The following is a 14,839-nucleotide window of genomic DNA, read 5'->3' on the forward strand; positions in this document are numbered from 1 at the left end:
AATTTTATCCACTGATTAGCTTGCACAACAATTCTATTAACGACGGTATTCACTGTTCGTGATACTGTTGACTGCTCTACACCAAGCTCCTCACCTATACCTTTTTGGAATCCAGGATCAGCCAGATACCTTAAACATATTTTCATCTTCTGTAAAGAAGAAAGAGCACCACCTCGCGTTTCTGTAGAAGGGCCCAGAAAATTATTAGCTAACCATTCCACATTACGATTTTCAAATCGAAATAGACTTTTGAAATCGCTATTTTGTGGAGACGACCGAGGTTTATAATATTTCACCTTTCGCAAATTCACTACTTCTAAATGCTAAAGCAATCTAGTGTATTGCATTTAGAGTGCACTCTACAACATGATGAAATAAGAATATGTCAAATTTTTAGAGAAAGTATGACCGGCATCAAATGTGTTTCAGTATATTTGGTCTGACTGTTCCTTTATTTGTAATTCAGTTTTGTCTTAACTTGAATTGCCTTGAGATGCGTAAATATTTCACTTTCTGCACTCTTTTATGTGAAGAAAAAGTGCTTAAAGTATGATATATTAAAATAATTACTTATCCATATCGCAAGGTATTGGTGTACAAGAAAAGGTGTGCTCGCTAAAAAAAAACAGTAGAAACAAGAATTACACATTTGATAGGTTTGCAATAATTCCCTATTTTAAAACAACGGATAAATTAAAAAGCAGTATGCTGTAATAAAAATATATATTTCATAGAGAACAGGTATCACTGGTGTACAAATATAATTTCGTCTCATAAACCGCCCTAGTTAAGATAAAAAATTGACGATTGTCATTTAAAATAATCTCTTCCATTTTTAAAATTGGAAATCTCATAGAAGCACAGAACCTTGTTAATACCGTTATAATAAAAAGTCCCATAAATGTCTTAACTGTACTAAAAGTCGAGAAAAATCAGTATTTTCAATTAATTTGACATGAATAGTTAAACGTCCATTTCCTATCAGATGCTTCTTGCATAATGTTATATGAGATACGATTTGCGATACATAATTAAATAAAAAAAAATATCTATAAGGTCTAAATAAATTACTACGCCTTAAAATAAATATTTTTTATAGATCTAAATATCTGAGCTGAGCTAAAATATATTACTAATTCAGAGAGAACCATTGACCACTGAAGCCTTTAAGTTAAAATGTATTGTAATTTTAATAATTGATATCAGAAAAAAATTCAAGACAGGTTAGTATAAAGTTGATTGAGATCAACTTATCTGACCTAAACTATTATAGTCATTTTAGTCAAGATAGATGATAATAACAAATCAGTCAAAAAAAAGCAGAAAAGAATATTGAAATGCCTCCTTAAAAACGATAGTCAAAACAAGCAACTGAAGGGCAAAATATCATCAGTGCCGCATTTTTTCCTCCAGTTCCTGAATAGCTATTAACAGGGTTCTTCCTTCAACATCTCGCATACCTTTACGCTGCAGTTTCTGCAACTGTGATGTTAGTTCTTCAGCACTCTGGTTATTTGAATTATAAATCTTTACGCAAGAATGAAGCAATGGCATGTACAGTTCTAGTAAGTCACTATCACTAAAAATTAAGACTCATAGATATACTTATTATGCTTACACAAATTTACTTAATTTTACCTTACACCGTTAAATCTATATAAAGCTAAATTAGCCCATTTCAGTCGGGCTGGATCGGGTGTGTCACTTTCAGCAGAACATGCTACAAGTCTACACAGGATTAACAGAACTTCGTGGGATCGATCTGAAAATACCTTAAGAAGCAAATAGATGTTTAGTGAAAAATATTATCCATGGCTGACAGATATTTAGATATTAGACAGATTGCATGAAATAAGAATTTCTTTAAATATTCAAAATAAAAATAGTGTGAGTAGAAAGTTGAATGTAAAGAACGTTCAATGTAATTTTTTGCTTGTTTTTTATTTCACTCTACAACATGGTAAAATAAAACAGAAGGCAGAAAATATGTTTGTTTGATTGTCAGACAAGTATGCTTGATGTGGATTTTTCAGTATATCACTTAGCATTAATAAATGCCATAAAATTAGGTTCTCAAGCAAGTTGCAAAGAAAACCTATAAGTTTTATTTACTTAATAGTCTTCCAATTAGCTCTACAACAGAAGTTTCAGACATGGAAATCCGGATGGACTTAAAATTATTATCTTCATGTAAATATCAATTATGTAACAAATAGGGTAATAAAGGTGCTTAAAATTCAGAGGTCAACTGTTAATTTGTGTACGTTTACTTTTATAATGCTTTATTGCTCCCGTGTTGGACCAATTTCGGAGTATGAGTTAGTCCCCATCTAACAATTATCACATTGAGCAGCTCAAAAAAGCACAGAATAAATTTTTGAGAATTGCTGGATTTTTGCAGGGATTATAAACAGGGACTAATATAACTATCAGTGGGTGAGTGATAGTTTAATAGATTAACCTACACTAGACTCAAGAAAAATGTTACTAAATTTATGTTTTCTACATAAAGTAATAAATGCTGCTATAAACTGACCTCAGTTGTTGCCTCTTTTTAAACTTAGAATTCTTTCTCGAAATATCAGACCTGAAACTTTTTTCACGCTAACTATGCATGAATCAACCAACTACAAGACTCATTACAAAGCTAGTGGCCTGCTAGGACAAATAAATCTGGTTGACTCTAAATTTGAGTAGTACTCTAAGTTAAACTATAATCGTTCTGATAGCCACAAACTCAACAACAATATAAGACCTGTAATAAGAACAAATAGCTTCAGCTTTTACAACAGAATCTGTGTATCTGTATAAATAATATCAAGTTGTGATGAGTTATACAGATGTCTGTGTGGTAATTTAAAAAACCCTTTAAGAACACATGTTGTGAAAAAGATACTGTGTTTTTTCCTTGATGGAAATTCTATTGTATTTTAGTGTCTATTCGAGGAAGTTGTGATTAATTGTGATAGGTCTCCAAGTAGTGGGAATGGAATGAGTATAAAGGGACACCTTAGAGATATATAACAGGCGCAACAAGTGAGTAAGCATTTTTTTTATTAAGAAAGATGGAATTAAATTTGGTCCTTTTCAAGCAACTTTTTAGTAAATCAAGGACCTCTGCTTCAGATAATGATTAAATGACAATACCATTCAGAGGATGATTTAATAAAATCAAGTATCTGGATTGTTGTTAGAACGGTTTGCTTTAGTGGTTTTGGGATTAAATGATTTTTGGAGTGTTGATAATATATATTTTGATTGATATATCCTTAACATTTGGTATTCAACTAAAACAAGAGCTTTTGCAGTTTATATATGTCCACAATCTGGTTAGATCCTCTCTGATTTGTTGTTTAGTTTTCAATATTGCTGATGTGATGCACTAACATCACATTTAATTTTTGCTCATGCACATGCTCTTGCCATGTGAGAATGTCTTTATTTTGTTCATACTTTTTTTGTAATTTTTTTTGTAATTTCCTTTGAGTACCAAGTTGGGAATTTGTGGCTGTTTTAAATGATTTACTTTGCTTAACTACAATGTAAACAATTTCTGTTATTAAATTAATATATTTGGTTCTATCCATGCTATGTTTTCAGACATGTAGAAAACCTGGAACAAAAACTTGATGTGAGAGCGATTTCAATTCGATAATAGGACAATGTCTTCATCAACAATTTTTTTGTTGTACCTCTTGTTTTACTAAAACTAAGTGCCTTCCAAAACTTTGTTATTTCAAAGCAATATAATGGCTGTGACTGATATGTATAACATGAATTCAACACAATATCTCATTCAAGCTCAGATTTTTAACTGCTGGGAGATGAACTATTAAAATATAAGTTTAACATCATCAATATTAAAATAAAACATTGTAATTTTATTGAGTACTAATACCTGCAATTTCCAGGGATAACTCAAATTCAAAACATTTATTTGCCAATATCAAAAACTACAAAACAAATATATGTATGAGTTATGTATGAATGCATTTCGATTGAAAAAAACAGTTTCTCAAAAATAGCAAAAAAAGACCTTACATAAAAATATTTCTTTAAATTCATTTTAATTTATGAGAGCTTGAATTAAAAAGAGAAGAATTTATCTATACTGTATACAGAGAGTAGGGGCAGGCAGCAACTGAATCAGGGAAGCTCTGCAGAGGAAACATCCAATATATAAATAATTAAATAATATGATACAGGTATATCATGTTAAAATGCAAAACAAAAATGTGTAGGCTTGACCCAGTACAGACACATAAATATGATGCAACCTCAATGAAATGATACTGCAAAGAACCCAATTCAAATGCAACTAAATGAGCCGCTCAGAGGAAAAGTGGTATATGTCAGTATTTTTTAATTTTTGAGTTATTCCATTAATTATGTTTCTACTGGTCTAATATATTCAGTCGAAAACTGGTATAAGTCAAAATTTTAACTTAGCTAAGATAAGAGCTTCCTAACATTATTCTTCTCAACATAATGGATTTGTTCGCTGGAATAGTGGTATAAGTCAAGGCACCACGCTGTTCCGATGTCGCGCCAGGTCCTATTAAACTCGCTTTTTCTTGTTTAGTCAGGTTTTTTTAATGTTATGGTACGTAGTGTGTAGATCAGTTACTGTAGCTAAGAAAAAAGATATGATAGAACTTCTTCAGTGGATTCCCCCAATTCAGCATCAGTTCTTCCTGGACTTACTGACAAAAGAAGATGCTGTTGACAGTGATCCATTATCCAATTCTGATGAAGATTAATTTGTTTAATAACTTATTCTTACTCTCCTTACTGTAAGTTTAGTATGTAAGATAAGTAGTAGTAATGTTTTGCTCTTCAAGCTCTATACATATTTTTTGAACACTTTTATCAGTAATAGATATCATAGTAAACATACTACAGCTATTATTTTTCTTTGGTTCATCAGTTTTATGAAATTTGGTTAACTTTTACAAAGAAAAGTGATAGATAACTCTCCAAGTTATACCACTTTTCCGCTATGTTTTTGAAAAAAACTTACTGGAAGAATGATATTGGGCGGCAAAAATGTAATAAAAAAGAGGCATTTATTTCCAACAGGTTTGTTACCCAATTACAGGAAAGAATATAAGGAAAAAAAAATATTAAAAAAAAAAAGAAAAATTTACCAAAATGAGTATAAAAATTAAAAATTAAAAATCAAAATGCTTAACATTCTATGCACTTATCTATATACATACTAGAAAGACTCTACATCACCTATTTACTTAATACCTTCTATAATGGACATTAAACTGTCAACAAAAATATTGAACCGTTCATGTAAATTATTATTAATATAATTCTGACACATTATATTAATAGGGGATTTAAACAAAATATTAGTCCTAGCGGGATTTACATTAAATAATCTAAAATGCCTAGGGTTTATTCTTGGTACCTGAAAATTTAATCCAGACAAAAGGGTGGGACAGTCAATCTTGTTATGAATAAGGTTATATAAGAATTTTATGGAAAGAATTTCTCTTCTTTTTGCTAAGGATATAATATTAAATTTATTTAAGTATAATTGATTATCCAAACCTCTGGCTGGAAAGACACCTTCCTCTCTAAACCAGAGATACTTCATAAACTTGCGCTGAATGCGCTCAATATCATCTATCAGGTAGCTATAAATTGGGTACCAAATTAGAGATCCGTATTCTATTTTTGAGCATATGTAGATGAAAAAGAGTAGTTTTAAAGTATTAATATTTTTAAAGTGCCGACAGTTTTGATAAACAAAACCCAACAAGTTGGCAGAGTCAGAAACTATTTTTGCTATATGCTTAGCAAAACTTAATTTTGCATCATAAGTAATTCCCATCCACTCTGGCCAACACAACATTATTTGCTCTATAGTCAAAATTGATTGGCAACAGTTTTCTAGAAAATGAGAGAATAGAGCATTTAAATATAGTCTATTGACATTGCACCAATTCTCTACTTTGTTAAGATTTACCTGAAGAAATTCGCAATCGTCTTCAGTATCTATTTTTGTGAACAATTTTATATCATCCGCAAACAGTAAACTCTGACAAGACAGTAAATTGGCAAGATCGTTTATAAATAATAAATAATAATAAAATAATAAATGTAATTAATGGGCGCAATCATTAAAAATTTTTACTATATGAAATTTTAGTACAGGGTTATTATAAATATGTACACAAAAGTGTAAAGAATATGTTACTGTGATTTTTTAATTCATCCAGATGCAAAATATCAATTTTCTAAATTTCTACTTTAAGGGAGACCACTTTTCCGCTGAACGGCTCAAATAATCATTTACTTATATAGTTCTTATACTTATTGAAAGAATCATCTTTAACAAAATGAGTAAATTTGTTCCATAATTGAACGGCAACATAACTAAATGCTTTTTAAGAAGATGATGTTGTATGTTGAGGAACCCTAAAAATAAAAGGGTCTAAAAAAGAAATATTAGACCATCTGGTATTATGGTTGTGTTCACCGACATTAAAAGGGTTTCTCAGATATGGTGGGTTTTCCCACTTTATTTATTAAATTCTGTATATAAAAGAGTAATTGAGAAGAATGATAAGAAAACTATTGCATAAATTGATGATTCATAGATGCATGGTCAGAAACTAAATGTTTAGAAAAATATGTTCTTAGAAAAAGCTCTTGAGATATTCAAAAGGACAATAGGTTTGATTCATCAACAACTAATAGTTAAATTCTTTCTGTATATAATCATTATCAAGTATCTATTATACCTTGTTAAGAAGCCTAAAAATATTCTCCAATTTCTGACTAGCGACATCATAAAGTTTTACTTCAATTTGTTGCTTGGCATCAGTTAACTCTGGTTCTTGAAGAAATAGGTGCATAGCTTTAGATGTCCTCAGCTGGCTATCACTTGCAATATGTTTTAGGAACTGTTCAAAGGCAGTACTTCTCTCCATGATTAACTCATTGCTAAAATTGCCTGTATATGCTTTTTTAGGAAAAGATATGTCTCCAAGCTTTGCAGGAAATTCTTTGTACAAGGAGTTGTAGAGATTCTGAAATTGGGTGTATCTTCTTTGTATCACAGATGGGGTAAGGTCATCGTTTCCAGATATATAACGAATTTGAAGGGTGTAAAGCACATATTTTTTATCTGGGACTTCATCAGAAATGTTTGCTGATATTACTTCCAAGACTAAGCCTTGCATGTTCGAATCTTAAAGTTAATTAAATAAATGGTAAATTGATAGTGTTTGATTTAAATGATTAACTTACCAAGAATCTGTGTCATGTTAGTTTTGTTTCGTTCACCTTTGTCGAATGGAAATATATTTTAAAATAAAACAAAGCACATTTTACTTCGTCATTTACACCACAAACAAACGATTAATCATCAATAACAAAAACATTTGATTATTTATGTTCTCAATATTCAAATTAGGAAAAATAAATATATCTACAGGAGAATGACAAACAGGTGACTTAACTGACAGTATTAGTGTGTCTTCACACGAAGGCGGGTAATAAGCAAGAGTCTGGGCAAAGTCTATATTATTATACCTCAATTGAATTTAAATTAAATTGAATTTATAAACTTAAGCATCGAAAAACTACCTACCAAACATACATGCTCTGGTAAAGACATCAAGATTAACTAAGGCACCAGTGCCATGCTTGATAGGAAACGTAAAGTTGCTAATAAGCGTAAGATAATAAACAATATTAAATAAATATTTTAGTCTCCCCCAATGTGTATCATATCCAGGTTCTATTTCATTTTAAAAATTCGAGCTTCCTATCTTTATTAATGATATAAATACGATCTGCTCTACCTGAAAATGAGTTGCTGGTTCAATATGGCAAATGGGATGCTGGTTCAATAACCAACATCCCACCTATTGGAATTATTCCTCTATTATATTACCAGTTTCAAAACTATATCTGACGTATAACACTTTCGACCTGTTAGTATTCTTTGCACCCTGTCATTAATTTTGGAAAGTATGGTATAAGTTAAACCAAGTAAGTGCCTAAATATATAGTAACAGTAACCTTCGAATAAATGGTATTATTCATGTAATATCAAAAATCAGTAGAAGCTTTATTTCGCGTGAAGTTTAAGTAATAAGTATTCACAACGTGGTTCCTAAGTATTCAAATCCTCCTGCAGTATCACATAGTCTTGAATGGAAATTATGCATCTAAGCAGCTTGACATCTTCGGTCAACAGTAAATAATTTTATTTAAAAGAAATTCCAGTATCATTGATAATACCAAAAAAAGTCTTGACCAAGATCTCTGTGGTACGCCTGAGTTCGCATTGAATATTGACTAAAGAGGTCCCACAACTCTAAGTTATTCGACCGTGTAAATGTGAAATTAGCCAAAGTAAAACACCGTTTATTCCATATAGTTCTAGTTTGCTCAATAAAATACCTTGACCGAAAAATCGAAAGTCTTACTGAACTCTGAATATATTAAATGCACTTCAAAACCATCATCAAGAGTTTTGCTAAAGAAGTGAGAAATTGTAACTGTGAATACCACCAATAAAACTAATAAGCTGAAACTCAGGCTATGCAGAACAAAACAGACTAAACTAGTTTTTTTCAAGCAGATTGAATGCACACTAAGCTATGCTTGAGTGTTGAATTGGTGAGAGTTTCCATTGTGCAGGAATAATTTTGCTTTAATCTTACTAGATCCCACATTTACCAAGAATAGAATGGTGATGATTCAGAATTGAAACATTCTGTATACGTAGATCATCTGACATTAATAATACATCGTTGAATTGAGGATTGAGATCATCGTAAAATACGACGTTAGTTCAACAAACAGAAACAATGTTGTCGCACTTTATTGGTAGAACGTAACGTTGGTTCAACTACACCTTGCAGTCTTTGATTGCTTCCATATTCTCCTATATCAATTTGTGGGATTTCGTTTAATATCATCGGACCATCTAGTTGGTGGTCGTCCCCTGTTTATATATGCGTTCGAGCTAGGCCTCCACTCTATGATCCCTTTGGTCCTACTTTAGGATAGCTATTCTTTGTACTGCTGTGTCAATCACTCTAGTTCTTTTACGTAGATCAGCGTTTGTATTGTGTTCTATTATGATTTTTTGTATAGCCTTTCTTGTTAATATCTAAGTTGCAGCACCAGAAGCTAGGACAGGCAGAACACATTGATTGAAAAACCGTTCTTTTTAGACAAATGGGTAACTGTGAGTCTAACAGACGCCTTAAGTTCCCAAATGCGGCCTAAATTAATCCTATTCGCCTAAGCAATTGGAAAGTTTTATTATCTTTGTTTATACGGATTTCGTGGACAAGATACTTGTATGACGTAGTTTCCTCTACTTGGGTGCTATAAGAGGGAATACCAGAGTTAAATTTACCATCAATAGAGCCATTACCTCTCAACGAAATCAAACTAAGAAGTGGACCAAATCAAGCTCAGTTCAATGCTAATATTACTCACTTGATCGTTCATGGTCCTTTGAGTTTTAAAATTCTAGATTTAAAGTAAGTATGTTTTCATGAGAACAACTTGTATATTGGTAATTAAGGTCAGTACATGCTAAGAAACATTCTAAAAGTCAAGTGAATCTATGCAATGACATCAGAGAAGAGTATTTCTTAATACAATTTCAATAGACGCTCCTGTACTTAACAGATGATAGTTTACCCTATCAAAGGCTTTAGAGACTGTATTTTAAGGGTGACTATGATATCGACATGAATGTACTTATCCTAAAGTATAAGGGGCAGAGGCCTTTAACAGGGAACTTTAGTAAGTCCTAATACATAATTCCTAGTTGATTGAACATAACTAAATTAAATGGAACGCGTTTAATCACACAAATATACCGGTCTGGTCAACTAGGATCTTGAGTGCGCAACACGTTAACTCACCATCTCTTTTCTTCAATTCAATTCTTCATTTCAATTGTCTCCTGAAAGCTGATAAGGTCACACGAAACAACAAGACTACTTGCAGTTTAGAAACTTCACTTTGACCCTTGTTACTGGTAAGAGCTACCTCCACTTATGGAATTTATTTGGGAGCAATAATGCTGTACTAGGGAAAGCTACCAATGCATTTGTTGCTGACAATACTGACTTATTTATTGATGAAATTAAGCCTGTTTTAGAACGATCATTAGGTGTAAAATTCACCAATATCGCTAACAGTATAACAGCGATGTTTTCTTTTTATAAATTATTTCCAGCTTAAATAGATCAAAGAAAAAATGGCTTAAGCAGTCTTATTTAGAATTTATTATAATAAAGATTATCAGTAATATATCAAAAGAAGTTTTATTTGAATTAAATTTCTTTGGTCGTACGCCATAATACGCCAAGTTTTAAGTGCAACAGTGTTAAGTTAATTGATATTAAATTAATTCGCAAAAATTTTTATGATATTCCGAACAAATCGGTGCAAGACGTTAAACTTTGTCATATGTTTGCTGTTTCTTGTGCAACAAGAAAGCGTCCTAAAAAAGATGTACCAAAAAATCGTCTGCTTAATATTTCGTATTATTTAAAAACTAGAGAACAAAAAGCAGTCAGAGTGTGCCAAAAAATGTTTACATCGAGCCTAAGTGTTACAAAAGACCGAATTAACACTGTCGCAAAAGTTATACACCAGGGAGAAGTACGCAAAGAAAAACACGGTGGTGATAAAGTGTCGCAAAAATCAGAAGAGAAGAAAACCAAAATAAGGGACTTTATCGGTAACCTAAACGGGACCGAAAGTCATTACAACAGAAAGAAATCCCAAAGGATTTATTTATCATCCAATTTAAGTATTGCAAAACTACATAAGATATACAACTCACAACATGACAAAATGTACCAATCAAGTTTATCCATGTTTGCTGGAATCTTCTCTAGAGAATTTAACATCGGATTTTCTTCGCCTGCTGTAGATATCTGTTCCCTTTGTGTACGCCTTAAACATAATATCAGAAAAGAAAAGGACTCCTTATGATTGAACGCCATATTCATAAAAAAAGAGCAAATGCTTTTTACTAATTGTCTAAAGAAAACCCAGAAAATTCTCTTAGCCTTTGCTTCGATATGCAGTAGGTGCAACCTTTACCCCGGACCCCCATTTCGGACGCCTTCTGCTCACATGAAGTTGGCTATTATGTATTCTGCTGCGTTGGAATGGCTTCTAAGGATCCTACGTTCTATATCTGGACAGAAGATCAGGCTGAACGAGGTTCAGTTGAAATTGGTTCTGCACTTTTGACACACCTAGATACTCTAAACAGAGTGGCGGGCAGAATAAGAATTCCCACATCGTTCATACCCTTTACTATTGGCTGAAAGTTAAATCCCCCCCGGGACTTAAAGAAATATGGATGACATTTCCTGTCAGAGGTCACAGTTTCCTTCCAGCTGATAGGGTCTTTGGCCGCGTGGAAAAGAGTCTGCGAAAAAATACGACAGTGGTGAAAAAAGAAGAATATTGTGAGATATATTCCCAGTTTGGTAGTGTTAAACAACTAGGAATTGATTGGAAGTTGTATAATATTAAAGAGCTGCAGGGAAGTTTTTGAAAAAAGTTACAGGCATCTCCGACTTTAAAAGGATACACTTACAGAAAACCAAAAAAAAGGCAGAGAATATTGTAAAAGTTCAATGCCATTAAAATTACAAAGTAGTGCTTTTAAATGAAACTCCTCAACTTTTATTAAAAGCGCGAAAGACAGATCCATTTAATTTAAATGAACTTCCGCTGGGTCGTCAATTTCCTGACAAGAAGAAAAAAAGTTTAATTCATTTAATGGAACAACAGTTCGGTGCTGCATGGAAAGAAGAAGCAGACCTGACCTAGTACCTAAACTTATTATGCGAGGCCAACAAAATCAATGTTGAAGAAAATGATAATAAAGAATTTCATTGTGACTGTCTAGAGGATGACGCCGGAATGCTGATTTAAAGTTTGTTGTTAAATTTAAAAGGACTGTATTAGGGTATCATTTATTTTTCTTTGTTAAAAATTATCAGGGTAGTAGCATTTATTTTTTTTTATTTAACATTTTCTAAAATTATGGAAAAACTTTTAGGTAAAAAACATTTTCATTAAATATGTTTGACTGCGCAATGTGTTTCTTTTTTTTTTTAAACAATTTTTAGAAGATAATATAAAAAGTCTACGTTTGATTAGACTTATTTTGGTTTCAAGCAAAAACCGATAAATCAATTTTTTAAATTGCAATAACTTTTTTATAAATAAACTGAAAAACTTAAAATTTTCTATTATAAAATGTTTATTATAGCACCTACCCAAAGCAAATTTAAATTACCGTAAACCGGGGTTACTTTGTGACTTGGCTTGTAACTTTGGGACAACAGCTGTTTTTTTAAATTATTTTCTTCAAAAAGACTTTTTTCTTTAAATACGTTAAGTTTTAGTGCTTAAAGCCTAAAATAAGGTAATATTCTGCAAAACTGAAAAGTTTGGCAACATTGCATTTATTCCGTTGGGAGCAGTTTATCGTTAGTGTAGACAGGTGTCAACAGGTGTTTTTAAAACTTCTGTAAACTTACTATTGTGTATCCAAATCTAGCATAACTACTTAATTTCTGGTAAGTACATGTTAGCTAGTCATATTCTAGGATAGTTTTAACAACATATATAAAATTGTAATTTTTATTACAAAATAAATATTTGAATTTGTTCTAAAAATCATAACATATGGAGGTTACTTTGGTACATGTCCCAAAGTTAGACGGCAGATGTCTAAGTAGGGGACAAATTTAAAAAAAATAGTGTACCAAAGTTACACCGTTGATGCAGTGTATGTTTCCATGTTTTTTATTTCTTTTTTCAGATAAGTCATGCCTCGACAGCAGCAGCGTATCCTCGGTGCACGCAATTACAAAAATTATAGCCAAGAGAAACTTCAGCAAGCTCTTGAAGAGATTAAAAATAAGTCAATTTCTCTTCGAAATGCAGCAAAAAAATACCAAATTTCCAAAAATACGTTATGGAATAAGCTTCACGGAAAACATTCGCGAATGCCTGGCAAACCAAGGGTTTTTACAGACCAGGAAGAAGAGTCATTTTCTGGACACCTAATTGCTTTATCAAATTTTGGGTTTCCGGTTACATGTGAGGACTTAAAAACCATTGTCAAGTCTTATTTAGAAAAGCGAGGCAGAAAAGTGCAATGTTTTAAGGATAACTATCCAGGACCCGATTGGATAAGCTTATTTTTAAAACGTAGGCCTGAACTCAGTCAACGGTTTTCTCAAAATATTAGTCGCGCTCGAGCGGCTATTAGTGACGCAATTATCAATGAATATTTTGATAATCTACAAACTGAGCTGGAAGGAGTACCCCCAGCTAATATTTACAATTATGACGAGACAAATCTCGTTGACGATCCAGGCCGATCAAAAGTTATTACCAGGAAAGGGACCAAATACCCGGAAAGAATTCGAAATTCTTCAAAAGCCTGTACTTCCCTTATGATTTGTGGAAATGCTGCTGGACAGGTTGCTCCCGTGTATGTCAACTACAAGGGCCAAAGGCTTTGGTCAACTTGAACAGAAGGTGGCCCCTTAAATACTCGTTACAATAGTACTAGCAGTGGGTGGTTTGATTTCCAAATATTTGAAGATTGGTTTGTAAACTTAATGCTACCCTTATTAAAACGACAGGAGGGTCGTAAAATATTGATTGGGGACAACCTTAGCTCTCACCTTAATCAGGAAGTCATCAGATTGTGCGAATTGAATAATATTAGGTTCATTGCATTGCCTCCTAATAGCACTCATCTCCTTCAGCCTTTGGATGTTGCCTATTTTCGCCCAATGAAAAGTAACTGGCTGCAAATTCTTAATGCCTGGAAAAATACCGCAGAAGGAAGCCGCTTTAATGGAATACCGAAGGACACTTTTCCTGGACTATTAAAGACACTTATGTCAAAATTAGAAGAACGCGGTGTTGAGAGTCTTAAAGCAGGATTTAAAAAATGCGGCATTTACCCTTTAAATAGGAAAGTTGTGTTAAGTAGGTTGTGCGGTAATGTTGTTGCAGACGATCCTTTAATTAAAACGGACAAAGTTTTCTTGAACATCTCATTGAAAAGCGTGAGCAAGCAACGACATCACGGATTCGAAGAAAGAAGAAACTCCAAGTACCTCCTGGGAAAGGAATAACAGTCTCCGACATACAAAACCCGGTCTCTCCCGTACCTATTAACTATTCTCAGCCTCAACCTTCCACCTCCAAAGCTCCCAATAGTATTAATATTCCAGAAATAGCTTCTGATAGTTCAGACTCCGATAATTTGCCATTGATCACGCAAGCAAACAAGCAGAAACAAAAGCTAAAAAGGCAAAAGATTAATTCGGTGGATTCAAGTACTGATGAGAGCGTTGTGACCGTACTATACGCAGAAAGCAATGACAGCCCTTTTTGTTCTGAACTCTCAGAGGATTCTAAGGCAGAGGAAGAAAGGGGCAAAGAAACTGCCTGTTCTGAAATTAATAGAATGGTCGGGAATTACGTGTTGGTTATTTTTGATGGCAAATACTACCCTGGGCAAATTACAAAGGTTCTTAAAAATGGGGCCATCATAAACGTAATGGAATCATATGGAAAGCAGTGGAAATGGCCAAGTCGTAAAGATGAAATCTATTTTCATAATGACGAGATACTAAAGTCCATAGATAAACCGATACGCAGAGGAAATCGAGAAGTTTTTGATGTTCCTGAGATAAAGGATCTTCTATAAAAATGTTAAAGTTTTTTTTTTTAGTAAAACCTTAGCTTATATATTTACTTATCTTGTATAATCAATGTTTTGAAACAATAAATT

At 32.7% G+C, this 14,839-nt stretch overlaps 2 protein-coding genes and 1 pseudogene across 2 annotated transcripts in view; 1 reads left to right on the top strand and 2 right to left on the bottom strand.

The window, feature by feature from the left end:
* Positions 1 to 706: 706 nt before the first annotated feature.
* Positions 707 to 7,450, bottom strand: LOC126745890 (sorting nexin-21). Its single transcript, XM_050453929.1, has 4 exons — positions 7,267 to 7,450; positions 6,759 to 7,207; positions 1,639 to 1,772; positions 707 to 1,579 (listed from the first exon to the last, which is right to left on the bottom strand). The coding sequence occupies exons 1-4, from the start codon at positions 7,280 to 7,282 to the stop codon at positions 1,390 to 1,392; spliced, it is 789 nt and encodes a 262-aa protein (XP_050309886.1). The 5' UTR covers positions 7,283 to 7,450; the 3' UTR covers positions 707 to 1,389.
* Positions 6,439 to 14,839, bottom strand: part of LOC126745892 (mitochondrial import inner membrane translocase subunit Tim21) — a 580,089-nt gene continuing 571,688 nt past the window's right edge. The window contains exon 4 of the mRNA XM_050453933.1: positions 6,439 to 6,448. The gene's annotated coding sequence lies outside the window, so the exon portion shown is untranslated. The remainder of the gene's footprint in view (positions 6,449 to 14,839) is intronic.
* Positions 9,211 to 10,233, top strand: LOC126745963 (uncharacterized; annotated as a pseudogene).

The sequence above is a fragment of the Anthonomus grandis genome, chromosome 16 (assembly GCF_022605725.1).
Source record: "Anthonomus grandis grandis chromosome 16, icAntGran1.3, whole genome shotgun sequence".
In the NCBI taxonomy this organism is placed as follows: Eukaryota; Metazoa; Arthropoda; class Insecta; order Coleoptera; family Curculionidae; genus Anthonomus; species Anthonomus grandis.